Source organism: Hemicordylus capensis, chromosome 1 (assembly GCF_027244095.1).
Source record: "Hemicordylus capensis ecotype Gifberg chromosome 1, rHemCap1.1.pri, whole genome shotgun sequence".
Taxonomy (NCBI): domain Eukaryota; kingdom Metazoa; phylum Chordata; class Lepidosauria; order Squamata; family Cordylidae; genus Hemicordylus; species Hemicordylus capensis.
In genome coordinates, this window is record NC_069657.1 from 157,105,637 (window position 1) to 157,122,960 (window position 17,324).

The 17,324-nt window shown below is 42.4% G+C and overlaps 1 protein-coding gene across 6 annotated transcripts in view; it reads left to right on the plus strand.

The window, feature by feature from the left end:
• PTPN4 (protein tyrosine phosphatase non-receptor type 4) overlaps positions 1-17,324 on the plus strand; it is a 190,408-nt gene that overhangs the window by 51,641 nt on the left and 121,443 nt on the right. For all 6 annotated transcript variants that reach the window (XM_053261040.1, XM_053261059.1, XM_053261049.1 and 3 more), the window contains 3 exons: positions 334-441; positions 14,029-14,071; positions 14,159-14,237. In XM_053261040.1, the coding sequence (XP_053117015.1) occupies positions 334-441; positions 14,029-14,071; positions 14,159-14,237 (230 nt within the window). The remainder of the gene's footprint in view (positions 1-333; positions 442-14,028; positions 14,072-14,158; positions 14,238-17,324) is intronic.

Sequence of the window (17,324 nt, forward strand, 5' to 3'; positions counted from 1 at the left end):
GTGTTTCTGCCTGCATAGTAGAGCACATAGTCTGCATGCAAAAGGTCCCAGGTTCAATTCCTGGCATCTCTGATAGTACTGGGGAAAGAATCCCTGTCTGAAACTCTGGAGAGCTGCTGCCAGTCACTATAGAAAGTACTAGCCTAGATGGGCCAATGGTTGTACTCAGTAAAAGGTAGCTTTGTCAGTTTCATTCCTTCATTGACTGTATCAAAGTCATGTCATTAGGATGACAACGGGGGGGGGGGATTTCAGGAAGGCATTCTGCTTTAGTAGTATGTTGACATTTTGCTCTTATTTTGAAAAATTTAGTTCACATTTTGCCCCCTGCAGAAACATGATCAGGGACAAGTTCTGTTGGATATAGTTTTCAAGCATCTTGATCTGACTGAGAGAGACTATTTTGGTTTACAATTGGCTGATGATTCTACTGATAACCCGGTAAGTTGTATCTGTTTGTAAACAAATTCCTTGTTTTTGCTTTTCTTTTGAAGTTTGAGATTAGGTATTGCTGATCAGATTAACCTACTGTGATTTATGCCCCTTCGGGGGTAATTTATATTTTCTATATATTAAGTATCAAAGGTAGACTGTAAAAACGTTAAAGGGAAGCTGTATTTTAAACTTTGATTATGGAGAACTTTTGATATTGTATGTCCTTTTCTTTTCTCGCTACCCTTAAAATAATCTGGAAAATTGTTTTTCAGAGAAATAGAAACATCCTGAGTTTTTCTTACTCTCCTTTCCTGAATTATCTGGTACAAAACCAGTCAAAGTACTGTACTTCTGAATAAAGCTTAGACACATTGATGGTAGTTGCTGGAAGCACTGAAATTTTGATTTGGGCTATAACCAGCATCAAAAACTTGCTTATGTTAACATATAGCCATTAGTATTCCTTGAGAATAGAAAGGATGGAACTTTTAAACCTTGTGAAGTTCACAGTTCTCACAACTGCTAACTGCGTATGATAAGCATCCTACTCAGCTTTGGGAGCTGTGTAGACTCTCTGTTTTTGGTCTTGAATGAGTTAAAGGCTAGGTTTGAGGAGGGGAAAGTGATCATGTGGGAGGCAGGTGTAGGCTCCCAACAGGGTTTCCTCCTATCTTGGTTATAGGACAAGGTAGGACGACACCATCAGAGCCTGCACCCAACTCCCATATGATCACTTTTTCCTCATCTGACCAAGCTCACACACGACCGAAAATCAGGAGGCTGCACAACTCCTTGAGCTGGGTGGGATACTTTTCTTACCCAGTTAATGATTGAGAGAACAGCTCTATATTCTATTCTAGATTATTTGGTGGTGTACTTGTTCCAGAGAGAAAATAGGATTAATGATACTATATTCATTCTTGTTGATGGTTGCACATCTTGTTGAATTTCAGAGTTCTTAGTTATCATTACATGATATCAGTGTGTTTTGTCTTGTGAACATTTTTTTATTTCTATTTATTTTTACATTTATATCTCGCTTTTCCTTCGAGGAGCAAAAAGCGGTGTACATGGTTATGTTTATCCTCACAACAACCCTGTGAGGTAGATTTGGCTGAGAGATACATGACTGGCCCAGAGTCACCCAGTGAGTTTCATGGTTGAATGGGGATTCAAACTCAGGTCTTCTTGGTCCTAGTCCAACACTAGCCCGTGTTGATGCAGTCTCCTAGTAAATTTGCATTTTTTCCCATCTCCTTGGCCTGTGCATGTATTACAAATTGCACATATGAGAAACAAAACTGATCATCTGCTGAAAATGGAGTCGTATAAGAATGCTGATGAGGAAGTAGAATAATCAGGTATATAGAGGGTCCTGTCGAGTTAATTTAGTCAGCAGTTATGCTGAAAAGCAAAGCAAAGTTATGGCAGTGTGTGAAAATAGGTTGAAGACATCTGTAAACATAGAACTGAGTGAAATTATAAAAGTATTACGAAGCATTAATGTGGCCATGAAGAACTTGTTTTCATTATCTGCAATAAGCAAGTCTTGAACTTGATGCTACAAACAACTCCATATAAGAAGTTAGGTGGTTGAATCCTATCTAAGACCTGTTCCTACATACTACTGCTTGTCTGCCAAAATAGCCACCACCCATCCAGCTATCCTTAATATTTCTGTCTAAGTCTCCAGTACCTCGGAAGACTTGATAAGACCTTTGAGTCTTGTGTTTGACAACTTTGCAGAGGAAAGACTAGGCGAAGCTACTCATTTCAGTTACTACACTGAATATAGTAAAAAGCTAACTGCCTCTTAATTTATCCATATGGTGTTGGTGTTTTATTTGTATACTAGCTGACCTTGCACAGAGCATCTGTGCGATAGCTGGGCCCAGCCATGCCCCCCCTCCCACTCGCCTGAGCGGACATCCAAAAACTTGTGAGCACGTGCACGTGCGCACGCCTTAGAGGGAACAGTGATTTCATAGATTTTTGGTGTTAACTGATACTCTTAGATAAGAAGAAAATTAAAATGATTTATGCAGCATGGCAGGGGCTTGCATGAAAAGCAATGGTAATAATGTTTCATGTTTTTGTTTTGCACTAAAGAAAACCCAGTTTCTATACCAAGGCAACTCAAGTTAAAGTCTACATTGAGGAGGTGGTGGTAGTAGTAGTAGTAACAGGGCCATAGCACGGTTCCTGGCAACCAGGGGACAAAGTTAGGCAGGGTGCCCCTAGTGCCAAAACCAGGCCACCTTCATCTGCGAGGCCCTCACCCATTAATTATCTCTGGGGGTGGGGGGCCTTGCCGCCATGCCACTGCTGCTACTTCACATCTTCACCGCCAGGAGAGTTGCGGCGGTGGGCGGCCTTCTCCCTGGCTTCCCCCACTCTACTACTGCTAGTGTGCAGGCTTCCCTTCCGAACAGCGCTTCTGTGCTGTTTGAGTATGGAGACTGTTGCGTGCCCTAGTGTCACTTCACACAATGGTCTCCATACTCAGACAGTGCAGGTGTGCTGTTCGGAGGAAGGGGAGTCTGCTTGATGGCAGTAGTAGAGTCGGGGGAAGCCCACCCGCTCCCTAGTGGCGAAGATGAGAAGTGGCAGTGGGGGAAGCGACAACCTGTGGACAAAGGGGGACTGCCCTGGGTGCCCTGGGGGGCCTTTCAAACCATATGGGCCCTGGTGCAACTGTCCCCCCTTGTCCAATGGAAGCTATGCCCATGGGTAGTAATTACTACTACTACTTAGCTTTTGTGTAGTGATACTTTGCTTTTCTGAGTGTGGAAAGCAATTCACTTGTCTTATCTTGATGTAATCCTACAAAAAGCTTGTAAGGTAGTTAAGTATTGTTATCCCCATATAACTAAACTGTATAGATGGCTGAGACAGAGGGAGTGGTTTGCCAAAGTCCACCTAATGAGTTCATGGCAGATTTGAACTGGAGAACTCCTGATTTGTACTGTACCTCTGTTTCTCTGCCATGGCACATCAGTTCTCAATGAAATTAGGGAGATCAATAGGATCTAGCAAATAGCAGCCCATGGACATAGAAAGTCACTTCCTGCCAAACAGGTATTAGGGCTGCTGGTGGTACTCAAGTCTTGCTACTTTTAAGTGAATTGATTGGTAGTTTCTGAACAAGCACTAGCATTAGCACTCCCTATTACATCTGGGTTAATGAGGTCCCTTCAGGAGGCATTAGGAGTCACTAAGCAACTATTATACACAGTTGATTTTGCCCTACTGGCTGATACAGCCTGCACACATACAATCATATCTGTGCCCACTAAGAAATACATATTTAAGAGGTTCCTATTTCTTGTCCAATTATGTGGAATTTCAAAACTATGGCAGTGCCTCTGGACCTTACTCTCATTCTTGTCCCCAGTCCTGGTTACCATTGACATTTGTGAGAATCAGTTCTCTTCCCTTCCCCCCTCTTTCTCTCCCCCGCTTTCTTTGATGCCCTACTAGTTCAGTTTTTAGCCTACTTTCCAGTAAGCTTATGAGATCACCTGGCTTTCTGTGTATGTGTCTGTCTGTCCGTGTGCCCCCCACCCCCACCAATATGAACCAAATTGGGTACAGTTGTAGGGACACATAGGGACACCTCAGCGGCATAGTTTGTGATGATGTCATCCACCCCGATCCAAGGTGGCAGATGCGTGAACTTTGGAGGCGCAAAGGGGCTAACTTGTGAACTGCTTAACCGATTCGAACCAAATTTGCTACAGCTGTAGGGACACATAGGGACACTTCAATGGCATAGATTGTGACGATGTCATCTAGCCCAATTCAAGATGGACACGTAAACTTTTGAGGCGCAAGTGCACTAACTTGTGGACAGTCTAACCAGTTTGAACCAAATTTGCTACAGCTGTATGGACACATAAGGATGTCCCAGTGGTGTGGTTTGTGATGATGTCATCCACCCCGATCCAAGATAGTGAACGTGTTTTGAGGCACAAATGCACTAACTTGAGAACTGACTAACTGATTTGAACCAAATTTGGTATAGTTGTAGTGAGTGACACACAGGAAAACCTCAGTGGTGTAGTTTGTAATGGTGTCATCAACCCTGATCCAAGATGGTGGACACGTGAACATTTGAGGCACAAGAGATCTAACTTGTGGACCTTGATTTGGAGTCAAGTTGTAGATACAGTGAAAGGAGAGTAGGCTGATTAGTTCTTACTGGAACAACTTGTCTTGATATCATGCCTCACAAGGCAGAGTTTTTAAATAGGAAATTTTTATCTTCTTCTGTGTGTGTGCCCGCGCGTGTGCCTGCCAGCCTGCCTGTCTTTCTCTTCTAAGTTAATTGAAGATACAGTGGGAAAGCAGACTAGTAAGTGAGATTCTTAACCCTAAAGGCTACTACTGTGGCTAACTGCAACATTATCAAACATCTTAGACAAATTCATACTGCTTACTAGCTGAACCCGCACAGAGCATCTGTGCGGTAGTTCACTTCCTTTTTGGGGTTAGTTGGGAGAATTTGTTTGGCTGGTCCTCCCACAGCCCTCTCACTCGCTCTGTCCCTCCCACACCACCTCTCTCGCTCGCCCTCTCTCTCCCCCCCCGCCGCGCCCCTCCCGCTCGCCCTCTCTCTCCCCCCCGCCGCGCCCCTCCCGCTCGCCCTCTCTCTCCCCCCCCGCCGCACCCCTCCCGCCCGCCCTCTCTCTCCCCCCCGCCGCGCCCCTCCCGCCCGCCCTCTCTCTCCCCCCCCGCCGCGCCCCTCTCTCTCACGCTAGAGTCTGCGGCCACCACCGGTCGCTAGGCCAGGCCCGCCAGTGTGGGCCGGCCAATTTTCCTCCTCCTGGGTGTGCCAGCCAATCAGGCGCCTCCACAGCCCGGCCAATCAGCTGGACTGCCGGGACGCATTTTCCCCAGGCACACCTAGGAGAAATATAGATAGATAGATAGATTTTTGAAAGAGTTTGCCTCTCCCCATCATGGTCTTCAGAAAACATTTTTAAACCTTCAGTGGTTAAAAAACTATTCCTTATCTGAAACATATTCATGAACAGTGAATATCCATCTGTTCTTGCACTCATAATCTTCTTTAACCTAAATAACTCCTCCCCTTCTGCTGTGTTTTTTGTGTGATAATGTTTTTGATTGATTTAGAAAGTGTCCTACTCTGTCTCCTGTTGTTGTCTAAATAGGTTCCTTTTGAGGTGGCTCTACTACATTAAATTTCAAAATTACTGGATTATATTGGTAATTAGTGGACACAAGCTTTAACATTTCATATATAAAGTGATTATTGCTCTCTTTGTATCGGGGTGGATTTGATTTAAATAAAATCAATTTAAATCACGATTTAAATCATGTTTTTTTTACATAAGGACTCATTCTTGCTGTTATGATCTTAATATTTACAACCAGAGGAAGGTTTCATTTTTGGTCCTCTTCTAGATAGAAAAATTGCCCAAAATAATCTTACAGAACCTCTGGAAGAGCATGACATTGTGAATGGATTAATGGCATTCATTTACCAAAAAATTTAAACATTGCATATATACAGTCTCATGCTACATAACTGAAAATTAATCCTTACTTCATGATGAATACCTTTGGACTATAATGTATCATAAATAGAAAACTATCTTTAGATAGATTTTCCCCCGCAAAGCATTTTATTTAAAAAATCCGATTTAAATTTTTAAAAAATCTGATTTAAATTTTTTAAAATCCAGTTAAAAAAATAAAATCATTGATTTTTATCCACCCTGCTTTGTATTGTTAATGTAATATTTTGTTTTATTGTGTTGCAATAACACATCTGATTACTGACATCTATTCAAATTCTCACAAGTAGAGAGGTATATAAGTCATGGTATATAATCAAGTTTCTCTTATTACACTCACAAATAACATGTGAGAACAACTGTCAACTAGGGATGTATACGGAACCAGCTGGTCCTGTTCGGTTCGAGTCTGGACTTGAACTGGACTGGGCCCGTTCGGTCTGGCGGGGGGTGGTTTGCAAACAATTTTTTTAAATTAAAAAAAAATATTTGTTTTTACTTACCCCATTCAGGGGAGGGGGAAGGCCCGAGCTTGCCGAATGACCAGTGGTGGCAATAAGGGAGGCTGGCGGGGGGAGGGGGAACCTCCGCGGACACACACACACCCGCTGCCTCCAACAAAACAGTCAGGAAGTGTTTGGTCTGGGGTTGGACCAAACAGGTGATGGTTCATTTCAACCCTGAATGGTTGAACTGAACAGGTTTGATGTCAAACATGTTTGACGTCAAACCTGCTTGCACATCCCTACCATCATATTGTTTTCTCATGTCTGCAAAAGAAGAATCATGCAGATTGTCTACCAGTTTAGAGGAGAAATTCCTTTTTATGATATATAATGTTTGGTTTAGTCACCAGAATATAGCCCTGGAACTCAGTGGCCTAGAAAGCAATTGCTGAATATTCCACATATGGTCAAAAATATACCCTTTGGCTTACAGTTCATGCTGACTGCCCTTTGTTCCAGAGACAGGCAGAATTGCACAAACATTGTTTCCAAAAGAAAATACAGCTATTTAAACAGGATACACATGGCCTTTTGTTCTAATGGTACATCTTTAATAGGTGAAGTTCCATAACTGGACTCAAATTCTTTCTTGTCAGATTTATTGCTTGTATCACTATTCATATTATTATCTCACTTTCCTTCTCGCCTGTTCCCTTGAGAAATGAGTGAGTGCTTGTGAAGCTTTTTTTAAAGAATGAATATAAAAGTATCCCTAGATTGCACATTTCCAAATATATATTAATCATCCGACGTAGTATGTGTGTGTTTATCATTTATAACTTTTATTAAAATCTCTTTCCCAACATGCAGTCAAATACTCAAAACACGGGGCTAGGTAGAGAGGGAAAACTTGGAGGGATGGTGGGTGGGGAAGAATCCAGGACCGTAATTAGCAGACAACTCATGACAAAGGAACTCAAAATTGCTCAGAAGAACAACACATGGAACATTAAAATATTCTTAGAAGCTGTGCTTGGTTTTCATCTGTTAACTTAGGGGGCATCTCCAGTTGAAGCAGTTCCAAAGTTAAGCTTTGCATAACTTCATTAATCTAGAGATGAAAATTAATAGAAGAAAATAGCAAAATCTTGGGTTGGAAAAATTAAATTGTACCTAGAATAAAATAGCAGATATTAGACTGGATCCCTTAATCACTGTGGATTTTAAAAGTTGTAATAGCTGTAGTGGGAAATGCTTGACTAACAAGCAGAAGGTTGCCAGTTCAAATCCCAGCTGGTATGTTTCCCAGGCTATGGGAAACACCTATATTGGGCAGCAGCAATATAGGAAGATACTGAAAGGCATCTTCTCCCACTGCGCGGGAGGTGGCAATGGTAAATCTCTCCTGTATTCTACCAAAGAAAACCACAGGGTTCTGTGGGTGCCAAGAGTTGAAATTGACTTGACGGCACACTTTACTTTACTTTACTTTAGTTGTAGTGAATCTTACTTTATAGACTCCAAATGAATTCCCTCTAATGTTGAGTTCAACAGCTGTTTTATATGGTAATGAAGTTGGTTCATAAACGGGCCATATTAGAGGAGGATCTTCATAGCTGTTGGTTGCACCATCCAAAAGAACTGTAGCGCTTTAAATTAATTTACAATAATTTTGCAAGTTCTTTACAAAATATTTGAGATACCTGAACTAATCAAAAGAAAACAGTGGTCACTTGGATTCTTTCCCAGGTGGGGTTCATTCCCATTTTTGTGTTCTTATTAATAGGGATGTGCACAAAGCTGGTTTTGCTATTTGTTTTGAACTTGAAACAAATTGCAAAATCCTCAGTGTTTTATTGAAACTGGCCATAGCTGGCTATTGCAACAAATCAAGCTCTACAATTTGAGTTGGCCATAGGGAACAATGGGGAACTCAAAACATCCTATGGGTAGGTCCTAGGGGCACCAAAATGGGTTGGGTGGTAGGGCATGATGGTTGCCACCTACCACCCAACCCACAAAAGAAATGGGCAAGTGGGTGATCTTAATTTTTTTAACGTTTCCTCCCTACCCATAGGACCCTATGGGATGTTTCAAGTTCCCCATTATTCCCTATGGCCAAAATAAATGACAATCAGAGAGTGCACCTTACAAGTTTTACATCCCTACCTTGCAAAACACTGCAGATTAGAAGCACACAGTAAAAGGAATCTGACCCTCCCAACACAGAACACACATTTTTTCAAACACAGTCCTAGAATGGCCAAAATTAGAATCACTAACGCAGAATCCATTGTCAGCCACAGTGCCTGCACTGCAGCAACATCATTGGCACAAGTTGCTCTCTCACACACAATTATGATTCTGTCCTTACTGTCCAGCATTGCAACAGCTGCCACAGCAATACTCTTAGCAGCCAGCAAGCATAGCCATAAACTCAACACATTTTGACTGAGTGAATTTGCAATGCAGATTGCAGAGCAGTTCAGAGCAGTGAGCGAAGCACAGGTTAGTCCAGACATGGAGTTCATCTCACAGCAATCACCAAGAAAATATTACACGCACAGAGCTGAGCTGCCACAGTACATTGCTTGCCACAACAGTAGCTTGCAAACCACAACTCAAGGCAGGCAGGCACCAAAGTTCTGCCTTTGTCGAGCTGAGATCCAGCAAAACTAGATAGTTATAGCAGCAGTAGCACCAAATATTATACCCACTGCCAAGAAAATAATACCACAAAATCAAACCTTTCCTTCCTTCCATCCTGCCTGCCACAGAGAGACAGGAGGACAGAGTACTGTTCCTGAGCTAAATGGATGAATCCAATGGTCTCACAAGAAGAAACAAAAAGCTTACTTTTACCATGAGAAGCGTCTGGATAACGCCATGGCCTCCAATTGGTGTTGGGGCCCCAGCTGACAGCCTGACACATGGGTCATTGCACTAGTCTATATCTCATCATCGGCCATGGCGGTGGCGTGCATGCGTGTCTGCATGTGTCAGCAGCACTAACGGGCAGACTGTGACATGTCTGGGTTTGGAGTTGGCCAGGGTAGAATGAGCTGCCAGTGATGTTGCAGTGGGTGGGTGTCACTCAGCTTCCATGGCCAGCTCTGCATAGCCCAACGGGATGTTGACCTTCAGGAAGACTAGCTACTCCACCAAGTCATCATCCAAGTGTGTGTGATGGAGTGTCACCACGTCCCCGTCCATGGAGAGCCCTCCTCGCTCTGGATGCTGATTGGCGGGCACAAGAGGAACTTTCCGGCAACCGCTGCCAAGTCTGGACAGACTTGGTGATGTATTGCCCCAAACGATTGGCTTCTGCAAGTACTGCAGAACACACTGCTCAGCACTGCTGAGCAGTGCCCCCGTACTCCCAGAGGAAACTCTCTGTGAACCACAGGGTCAAACACTGAAGCAGACTTACCCACTCTGTGGGTAGGGACACCATGCTGCTGGACTGGGAAGTGTGGTGGTGCTGCTGCTAGGGGTGAGCTGCACAATAACAGTAGGCGCTCCAGCACATTCCTCGTGTTTGCGCCCTATCCTCCTCTCTTTGGCTCTCCTAACCTCTGCAACCAGGAGGTCCCTCCATCTGGGCAGCTTGTCAGGGGTGACTGCTTTGTTCTTCATCCTTGGGTCAAATTGGCAGGACAAAACATACTTTGTTGATGCACCCAAGGGTGTTGTGACTCACTCTACCACTCCAGACCTCAACTGACCTGTCAAGGTGATTGCTTCCTCAGTGGTCAGTGTGGCTTGGAGCTCACCCATCATCTTCTCAAAAAGACAGCATTGCTGTGTCGGCACACAAGCTGTTTGTGGCAACAAAGAACTCTGATACCTCTGAGAAGCCTACAGACGAGCTGAGGGTATGCCCTATCTCTGCTGTTACTCTCCTGCAACTAGTATTTAGAGGCATCTTGCCTCTGAGGCTGCAGGTGGCCTATAGTCAGCAGATTAGTAGCCATTGATAGACCTGTCCGCTATGTATTTATCTAAATCCCTCTTAAAGCCACCCAGGCTGTTGGCTGTCATCACATCTTGTGGCAGATAATTCCATAGGTTAATTATGTATTGTGTGAAAGTACTTCCTTTTGTTGGTCCTAAATTTCTTGGCAATCAGTTTCATAGGATTAACTCTGGTTCTAGTGTTATGAGAGAGGGAGAAAAATTTCTCTCTATCAACTTCCTCAATACCATGCATGATTTTATAGACCTCTATGATGTCTCCCTTCAGTTGTCTTGCTTCTAAACTAAAAAGCGCCAGGTGTTGTAGCCTTGCCTCGTAAGGAAGGTGCTCTAGGCGCCTGATAAGCCAGTGTAAGCCCGCGTTCTCCACCACCTGGAATGGCTGGTCATCCAAAGCGATCATCTCCCCAATGAATGATTAGGTGAGGCTCTGGATGAACAGACCGCTTGCCCATGGATGGCACCCATTGTGAAGGCAACTTGGGATCAGGAGCATGTGCCTTGCCGCTAACTGAGGACACACAAAGCCTGTTGCTGCCAACAGGTCCCCTTCATGTGATGCTGTCTCAGGTGCTGCAGCATCCCTGACGGCAGAAGACACTTAGCTTCCTTCCCCCTGCTGACCTGTGTCCTGGAGTGGATGTAGGCAGCATGGTGTGGGTCACCCAGGCAGAACTCAGTGGACCCACACCATCTGCTATCGGTCCATGACCACTTTGGTGGTGGTACTATTACTGGGGCTGCTGGTTCATTCTGGGGGTTGCTACTGCCCTTGGACTGGGGCTGAGAAGGTCCAAGAAGCAGAAGTACTTCCTTCTGCTCCTCTTCAGTCTCAGACGGGTGGTGGTGTTGCACTTCCAATGGGGATTGGAGGATGGAGAAAATTGATCTGGCTGGGCTAGCAGTCGACAACACCATCACCACCTCTGCTGCCACAGGAAGAGCTTCTTCCTTGACAGGGAAGGACCTCCCTTCTACTTTTACTTCAGCTGCCACAGGCAGCTACAGGACCAGGCTCCTACGGAAAGGAAATCCTGTGTACAACCACATTGGGGGGGACAACTCGGGGAGTAGGAGGCCCCTCTCGTCATTGCCCACCATCACCAGCAGCATCACCTCTCCCTCTGCCTGCCACTCTGTTCCTGACTCTGGCTTGCACTCTCCTGTACAGCTTGGGGTTTTAAAAATTAAGCCATAACTCTGATTGGGGGGCGGGAAGAAGTGCCTTTAAGGTGAGGTTTTAAAAATGGTGTGTGGGGTCAGGGTAGTGTTTTTATGGCCTGTGTGCCACACACAATGAAGCTAGACAAATTACCCCCCCCAAAAGGAAGCAGGTTTTATTAGTGTGGGGAGGCTCCCCCCTTTTTTTGCAGAACAAGCCACAATGGGGTAAGTCTAGGGGAAGGGAAGGGGAAGGGCAGGGGATTATTATGGTTTCTTCAACCCAAACTCACTCCTCCAGTCCCCTATAGTTCTGCTAGTATCTAATCCCTCCCTTTCCCAAACTAGGGCCCATTTAAAGAAGTTCTATGACCTGACCAAGGCTGGAGGGGCTCTTACTTTCTGGTATCTTTGGTCTTGTGGCATCTTCAGCTGGAGTCTGGCCAGGTGTTGCTCTTGGAGATACTCTCGAGCTGAGCAGATACCCTGATTAAACAGCTGGGGGGAGGGCAGGTGGACACCAGTGATGCCCACCCCAAAAATCAAAAAAGAAAATGGGGGAGGGGACACCAGACACAAGGAAAACAGAGAGAGCCTGGGCCGGCTGGGCACCAGACAGAAGTCACATTAAACCAGCTTGTCAAAAAGAAAATGCAGTCTAATCCATGTAGGCAGGCACACAGCAGCAGCAAAGAGGAAAAATAGTCAGTCAGCACAGCACCCCAATTTTTGGTTCTGACTACAAGCAAAAGAAATTCAAAAAGCAGCACCCTGTTAAAGCCACTGGGGCTTGCTGGTACAATTAAATAAATTGGGGTGGGGGGAGAAAAGGAAGTAGTTGTTGGCACTGCTGTAGGAAAAAAAATAGAGAAATAAACCCAGCAGGCACTCACTCTCTGTCTCTCTCTTCATTGGGACAGGTGGGCCCTAGGCCACCACTCTGCTCTCTTCTGTTGCTGCAGTCTTTTCTGTCCCTCCTCTCTCTTGATGTATGCTCCTCTTCAAGAAGCACTGGCACTCTGTAAGGGGTCGCTGCCTCCCAGGCCCTTAAGTGCTTTTTGAAACTTCCTCCTTTGGCCTATCCCCACACTGCTCCCTCCTCCCAGCTAATGGGGGCACAGTTGCCTATGCCAACACTCGATTTGAATGATAACAAGCCAACGAAGAAGCAAGGAGATCTCAAGCCAGTCAGAAGCCAGTGCCAGAAAACCAATCAGCGAAGGAAAAATGGAACTCAAAATGGCGCTCAAATCCATTCAAGCTCAAATCAAGGTCATTGTGCTTAAAGATCAAAACAAGCCCTTTATTTCAAGGGCATTGTGAAAACTTGAATCAAATCACTTTCAACATTCCTGCTTACTTAGCTTGGGCAACAAACAGTTGAAACATCTATAAAGAAAGGAGATATGAGTTGAGCAGAGTATGACAGTGTGCACAGAATACCACAATGTTTCCAGTTTCCATTGCGTTCTTTATAAAAACAAATAGTGCATTAAAATAGAGCTATAGTTCAGAAAACCTATTTTTACTCAGCAAGAATAGTAGAGCCAATTGCTTTTACCTTCTGCTGTCATTTATTATACTGGGGCCTAGACACTAGGGATGTGCACAAACCATGGTTGGAACACATTTTGGGAATTTCAACCAGGAACCTTAAGAAAAAGGAGAGCAGGTCCTTACTTGCTTTTACCTGCCCCATTCAGCTTCCTGCTTGGGCGGTGTGAATCCTAATAACTCCCCACGTGGTGCTAGCACACACATGGTGTCTGCGCATGTGCAGATGGTTGTTGGGATGTGTGCTGCTCCAGCAGGAAGCTGAATGGGGTGGCGGAGAGCAGGTAAGGACCTGCTCTTTTTCTTAAAATTCCCAGTCAAAATTCCCAAAATGTGCTCGAACCACAGTTTGTGCACATCCCTACTAGACTCTTATTGGGGTTTTTTTTGTTTAACATTGGGGAGGGGCCATAACTGATGTCAATGGACAAATGGTCTGACTCTGTATCAGGCAGCTTCCTATAGTGAACTCCAGCGATTGTGTAGCTTGTGTTGGCTAAACATTGATTAATTGCCACATTACTCTTTGGGTTGCATTATATGTGTACTTCTCTGTTCCAATTATATATATATACCAAAGCAAACGTGTTAAGTTATCCATAACTAGCTGTGTCTCATGATATGTTCATCTTGTATAACAGTATTTCTGTTGGCTGCATGGCACAGTAAGTAGTTGGTTTCTGGCAAGGAGTCATGAACGAATTTATAGAAGTCTTGGAGGAAGTACCCGAGGCCCACCTTGGCTAGCTTAGTCAAAGATTATTCTTTGTATGTAACAGCTGGGTTGGGCTTTCAATACCACCTCAGGCAACAAAGCAAAAAAAACCCCCAACAAATATAGGTTTTTTTCATGTACGTATTGAATTGATGCTATTAGGGGACAAAAACATAATTAGTTAATCTTTTCTTTCCTTCAGAGGTGGCTGGATCCAAACAAGCCAATCAGGAAGCAGTTAAAGAGTGAGCATTTTTAAAATATATTTGAATAAAAGTATTTTGCATAATACGATATTAGAAATTCTAATATGATATTTTGATTAATTTTAGGAGGATCTCCTCACAGTTTGAACTTCAGAGTCAAATTTTTTGTAAGCGATCCTTATAAGCTTCAAGAAGAATATACACGGTAACAGGCTCTCTTGTTTGTTCTTTGGTAAACTATCTTGATGTAAGGATGTTTTATTACATGGGAGTGACTGCTGTTGGTATATACCTATGTTCATTTGATTGCATCTGAAGATCTTAGAGATTTCATTTGGCCATAGAAAGCTTATCCAAAACCTGAAGACAGTTAATCTAACTAGGGATCTATATTTTGAGCATTCTTGAAAATAATAGTTCATGTCTAGACCTGCATTTTGAGTTTTTTTAGACTTCGGATCATGAACACATTGGCACAAGTTATGAAATTTAATGGAACTTAAGTTAGTAATGACTAGCTAAAGTTCCTTGGAACTTAGTCATGGCTAACTAGTCTGGATGTTGCCTAATCTCTTGAACTGTGTTGTGTTTATTTCCCCCCCTGTTGAATTGTCTCTAATTCTCACCCGTCTCCCATCACTCCACCCCCAAGTCTAGATGATGATGTATGTTTTGGAGAGGACTGTTTTCAGACATTGTACATTATTGTTACATGGTAAATTAATATGGACACCTTGCTTATTTTGCCCAAATGCCTAATTAATTTGCATGTAAACATATCATTTCATCTGTCTAACATATACCAAGACATATAAAGATGAAAGGTTGTTTTTATTAAGCACTTTGTCTTCCCTGTTGAAGAGATCATACCAGTGAGCTAGTATAGCTGTTTGGCTAAAGCTTCTTTAATCTTAATTCATTTCCCATTTTATTCAACACAGAAGTTGTTTGCAATGTATCTTATAGTGGAATTCAAACAACAACTAAGTTTCCTGTGTATTTGAATACTCACAGTAATATGTTTATCTGCTCTCTGCCCTATCGACTCCTTGCACCATAACAACCTCTCCTAAACAGCAAGGTCTGGAATTATTGTAACATTACACTTGTAAAAATGCATTCATTTTAATGTTGTTTAATTATAAATAATTGCACAAAAACGAAGTAATATTAATGTTCAAGGATACTATTTGGCTTTTTCTTCTAGGAATCAAACTCTGCAAATCACTATTGATATAGTCAAGGAAATTGGTGTCAAATAGTATTCTTCAGTGTAATATTGTAAACTGCCTTGAATTACAGTGGTATATAAATGCAAGCAGGTCATTAATAAATAAATGTGGTAAACCGGGTGATATTCTTCACTATAATAATTATAACTACATTTCTTAGGTTCACATTTTAACCCTTCAAAAATCTTGGGTGAATATGATTTTTCTCAACAGGTGACTAACAAAAGATTTTTGTGTACAGTTTTAAAATTCAGATGTACTGTCATGACAGTATTCAGATTCTCTGTTGATTTGATTGGAACAATAAATCTTTTGAAGAGGGGAGATGTGATAATTTATTGGTGCCCCCCCACCCCAGGTTAGAATATCCTAGCTGTCAAAATAGCCCTGCATGAAGAAAGATTCATGAGGAAATTGTTCCCAGGGCCTATGATGCCCCAAGGCTCTGTTTAGTGCAAGACAGCCACTGCTTGGGATTTTTTAAAGTATGCACTGTGCTTGTTCAGAGCAGCAACAGAGGGTAAAAAAAAAATACAAGGCAGTTATTGTAGCATACTGTAAGCTATTGTTTCCAGTGGAAAATGGCCTTCGATACTAGTTCAGTGTCAGTTGAAATTTATAAATGGTTCTGTAACCATGTTTTGAAGTTCATCAGTTGCAATATCACCTTTAGTTGAGACTGCTCTCATATCAACGTTGTAGCATCCCACTTTTCTAGTTAACTGAAGAACTTATTTATCCAGACTGTATTAATCCCTGAAAGAGCACGCACACACACAAAAACACATATTGAAACCACATTTGGGTGGATACTTTGGGCCCTTTAAACAAATCAGTTGATTTGTTGGAATATACATTGATACAGTATGTTCTTGTAGCAGTGATCTGTTTTGGATAATCACCAGTTTACTAAAGAATTAATTTACTGAACTATTCAGTTATGTGATTAACATATTAAAAAAAATAAGCTCAGATCCATGGTTGTATACTTTTTTCCCCACTAAATTATTTTAAAATTGCTCCTTTGTTCTGATCATTCATGCGGTTACTCAGCAGCTTAAATTGGTTCTTTTCATGTTGACATTCTTGAAAAACAAGAAAAATACTGTTTGAAGTAAAACTCTTTTCTCTTCAGAGTAACAACATGATGGTATCTACAGAGTTTGGGGCAATGTTTCATTATTATACTCCTAGGGTGGTCATTTTTATTAATTAACTTGCATTGTATTAGCACAGCTATTAGTACTGAATGAATTAAGACGAATTATCTAAAATCTAATGACAGTCTTTCTGTTCTGGGTACCTAAAAGTATGTTTACATTTGTATAACACAGCACCAATACTGTTAACTCAGTAAGTTGTTTGTACTGAAGAATCTAAAGGAGAATTGGAGTTGATAAATAAGTGGCACATAAGTTTGAGAGTTGTAATAATTTGGAATCAGTCCTGAAATGAATTATAACACAGAGAGCCAGAATAGACTCTCATGATGCTGAAGGGTAACTGTACATATTTATAATTATGTAGATCCATTATTGCATTCCGTCATCATTGTAGTCTTCCCCAACATCACCCTCCTCCCCTAAAAAAAAAAAAAAAAATTACTGGTACCTAGCAGTATGAATTTACTGGACTAGGCCAGAGATGTTGTCTGCAGCCAAATTAGAATATGCTATCAGTACTGATGGGCATTGATATTTGTTGAAGTTGGGCAAGTCCGACAGTTCACTTTCCCCTCATATATAAGGATTAAAGAAGACAATATAGAACTTTCAACAAACGCTGTAATTAGAACATACGAACAGAAACAAAATCTTCTGAAATAGTTCATTGTGTTTTCTACCATCACATCAATCTGCCTCTTGAAATATTATATAGAAAGACTTTTGTTTATGTGAGTCTGTTTGCAAACCATGCAACAAGTACACCTAATTGATACAAGTATACTTTGTTGCCTGCATAAACTGAAATCTCAACTTGCATGCTCTGGAGTAGTAGCAAAAATATTGCCTTGTTTATTAACTTTGAACTTGGTTTAATTTCTGTTTAATTGCTGGCTT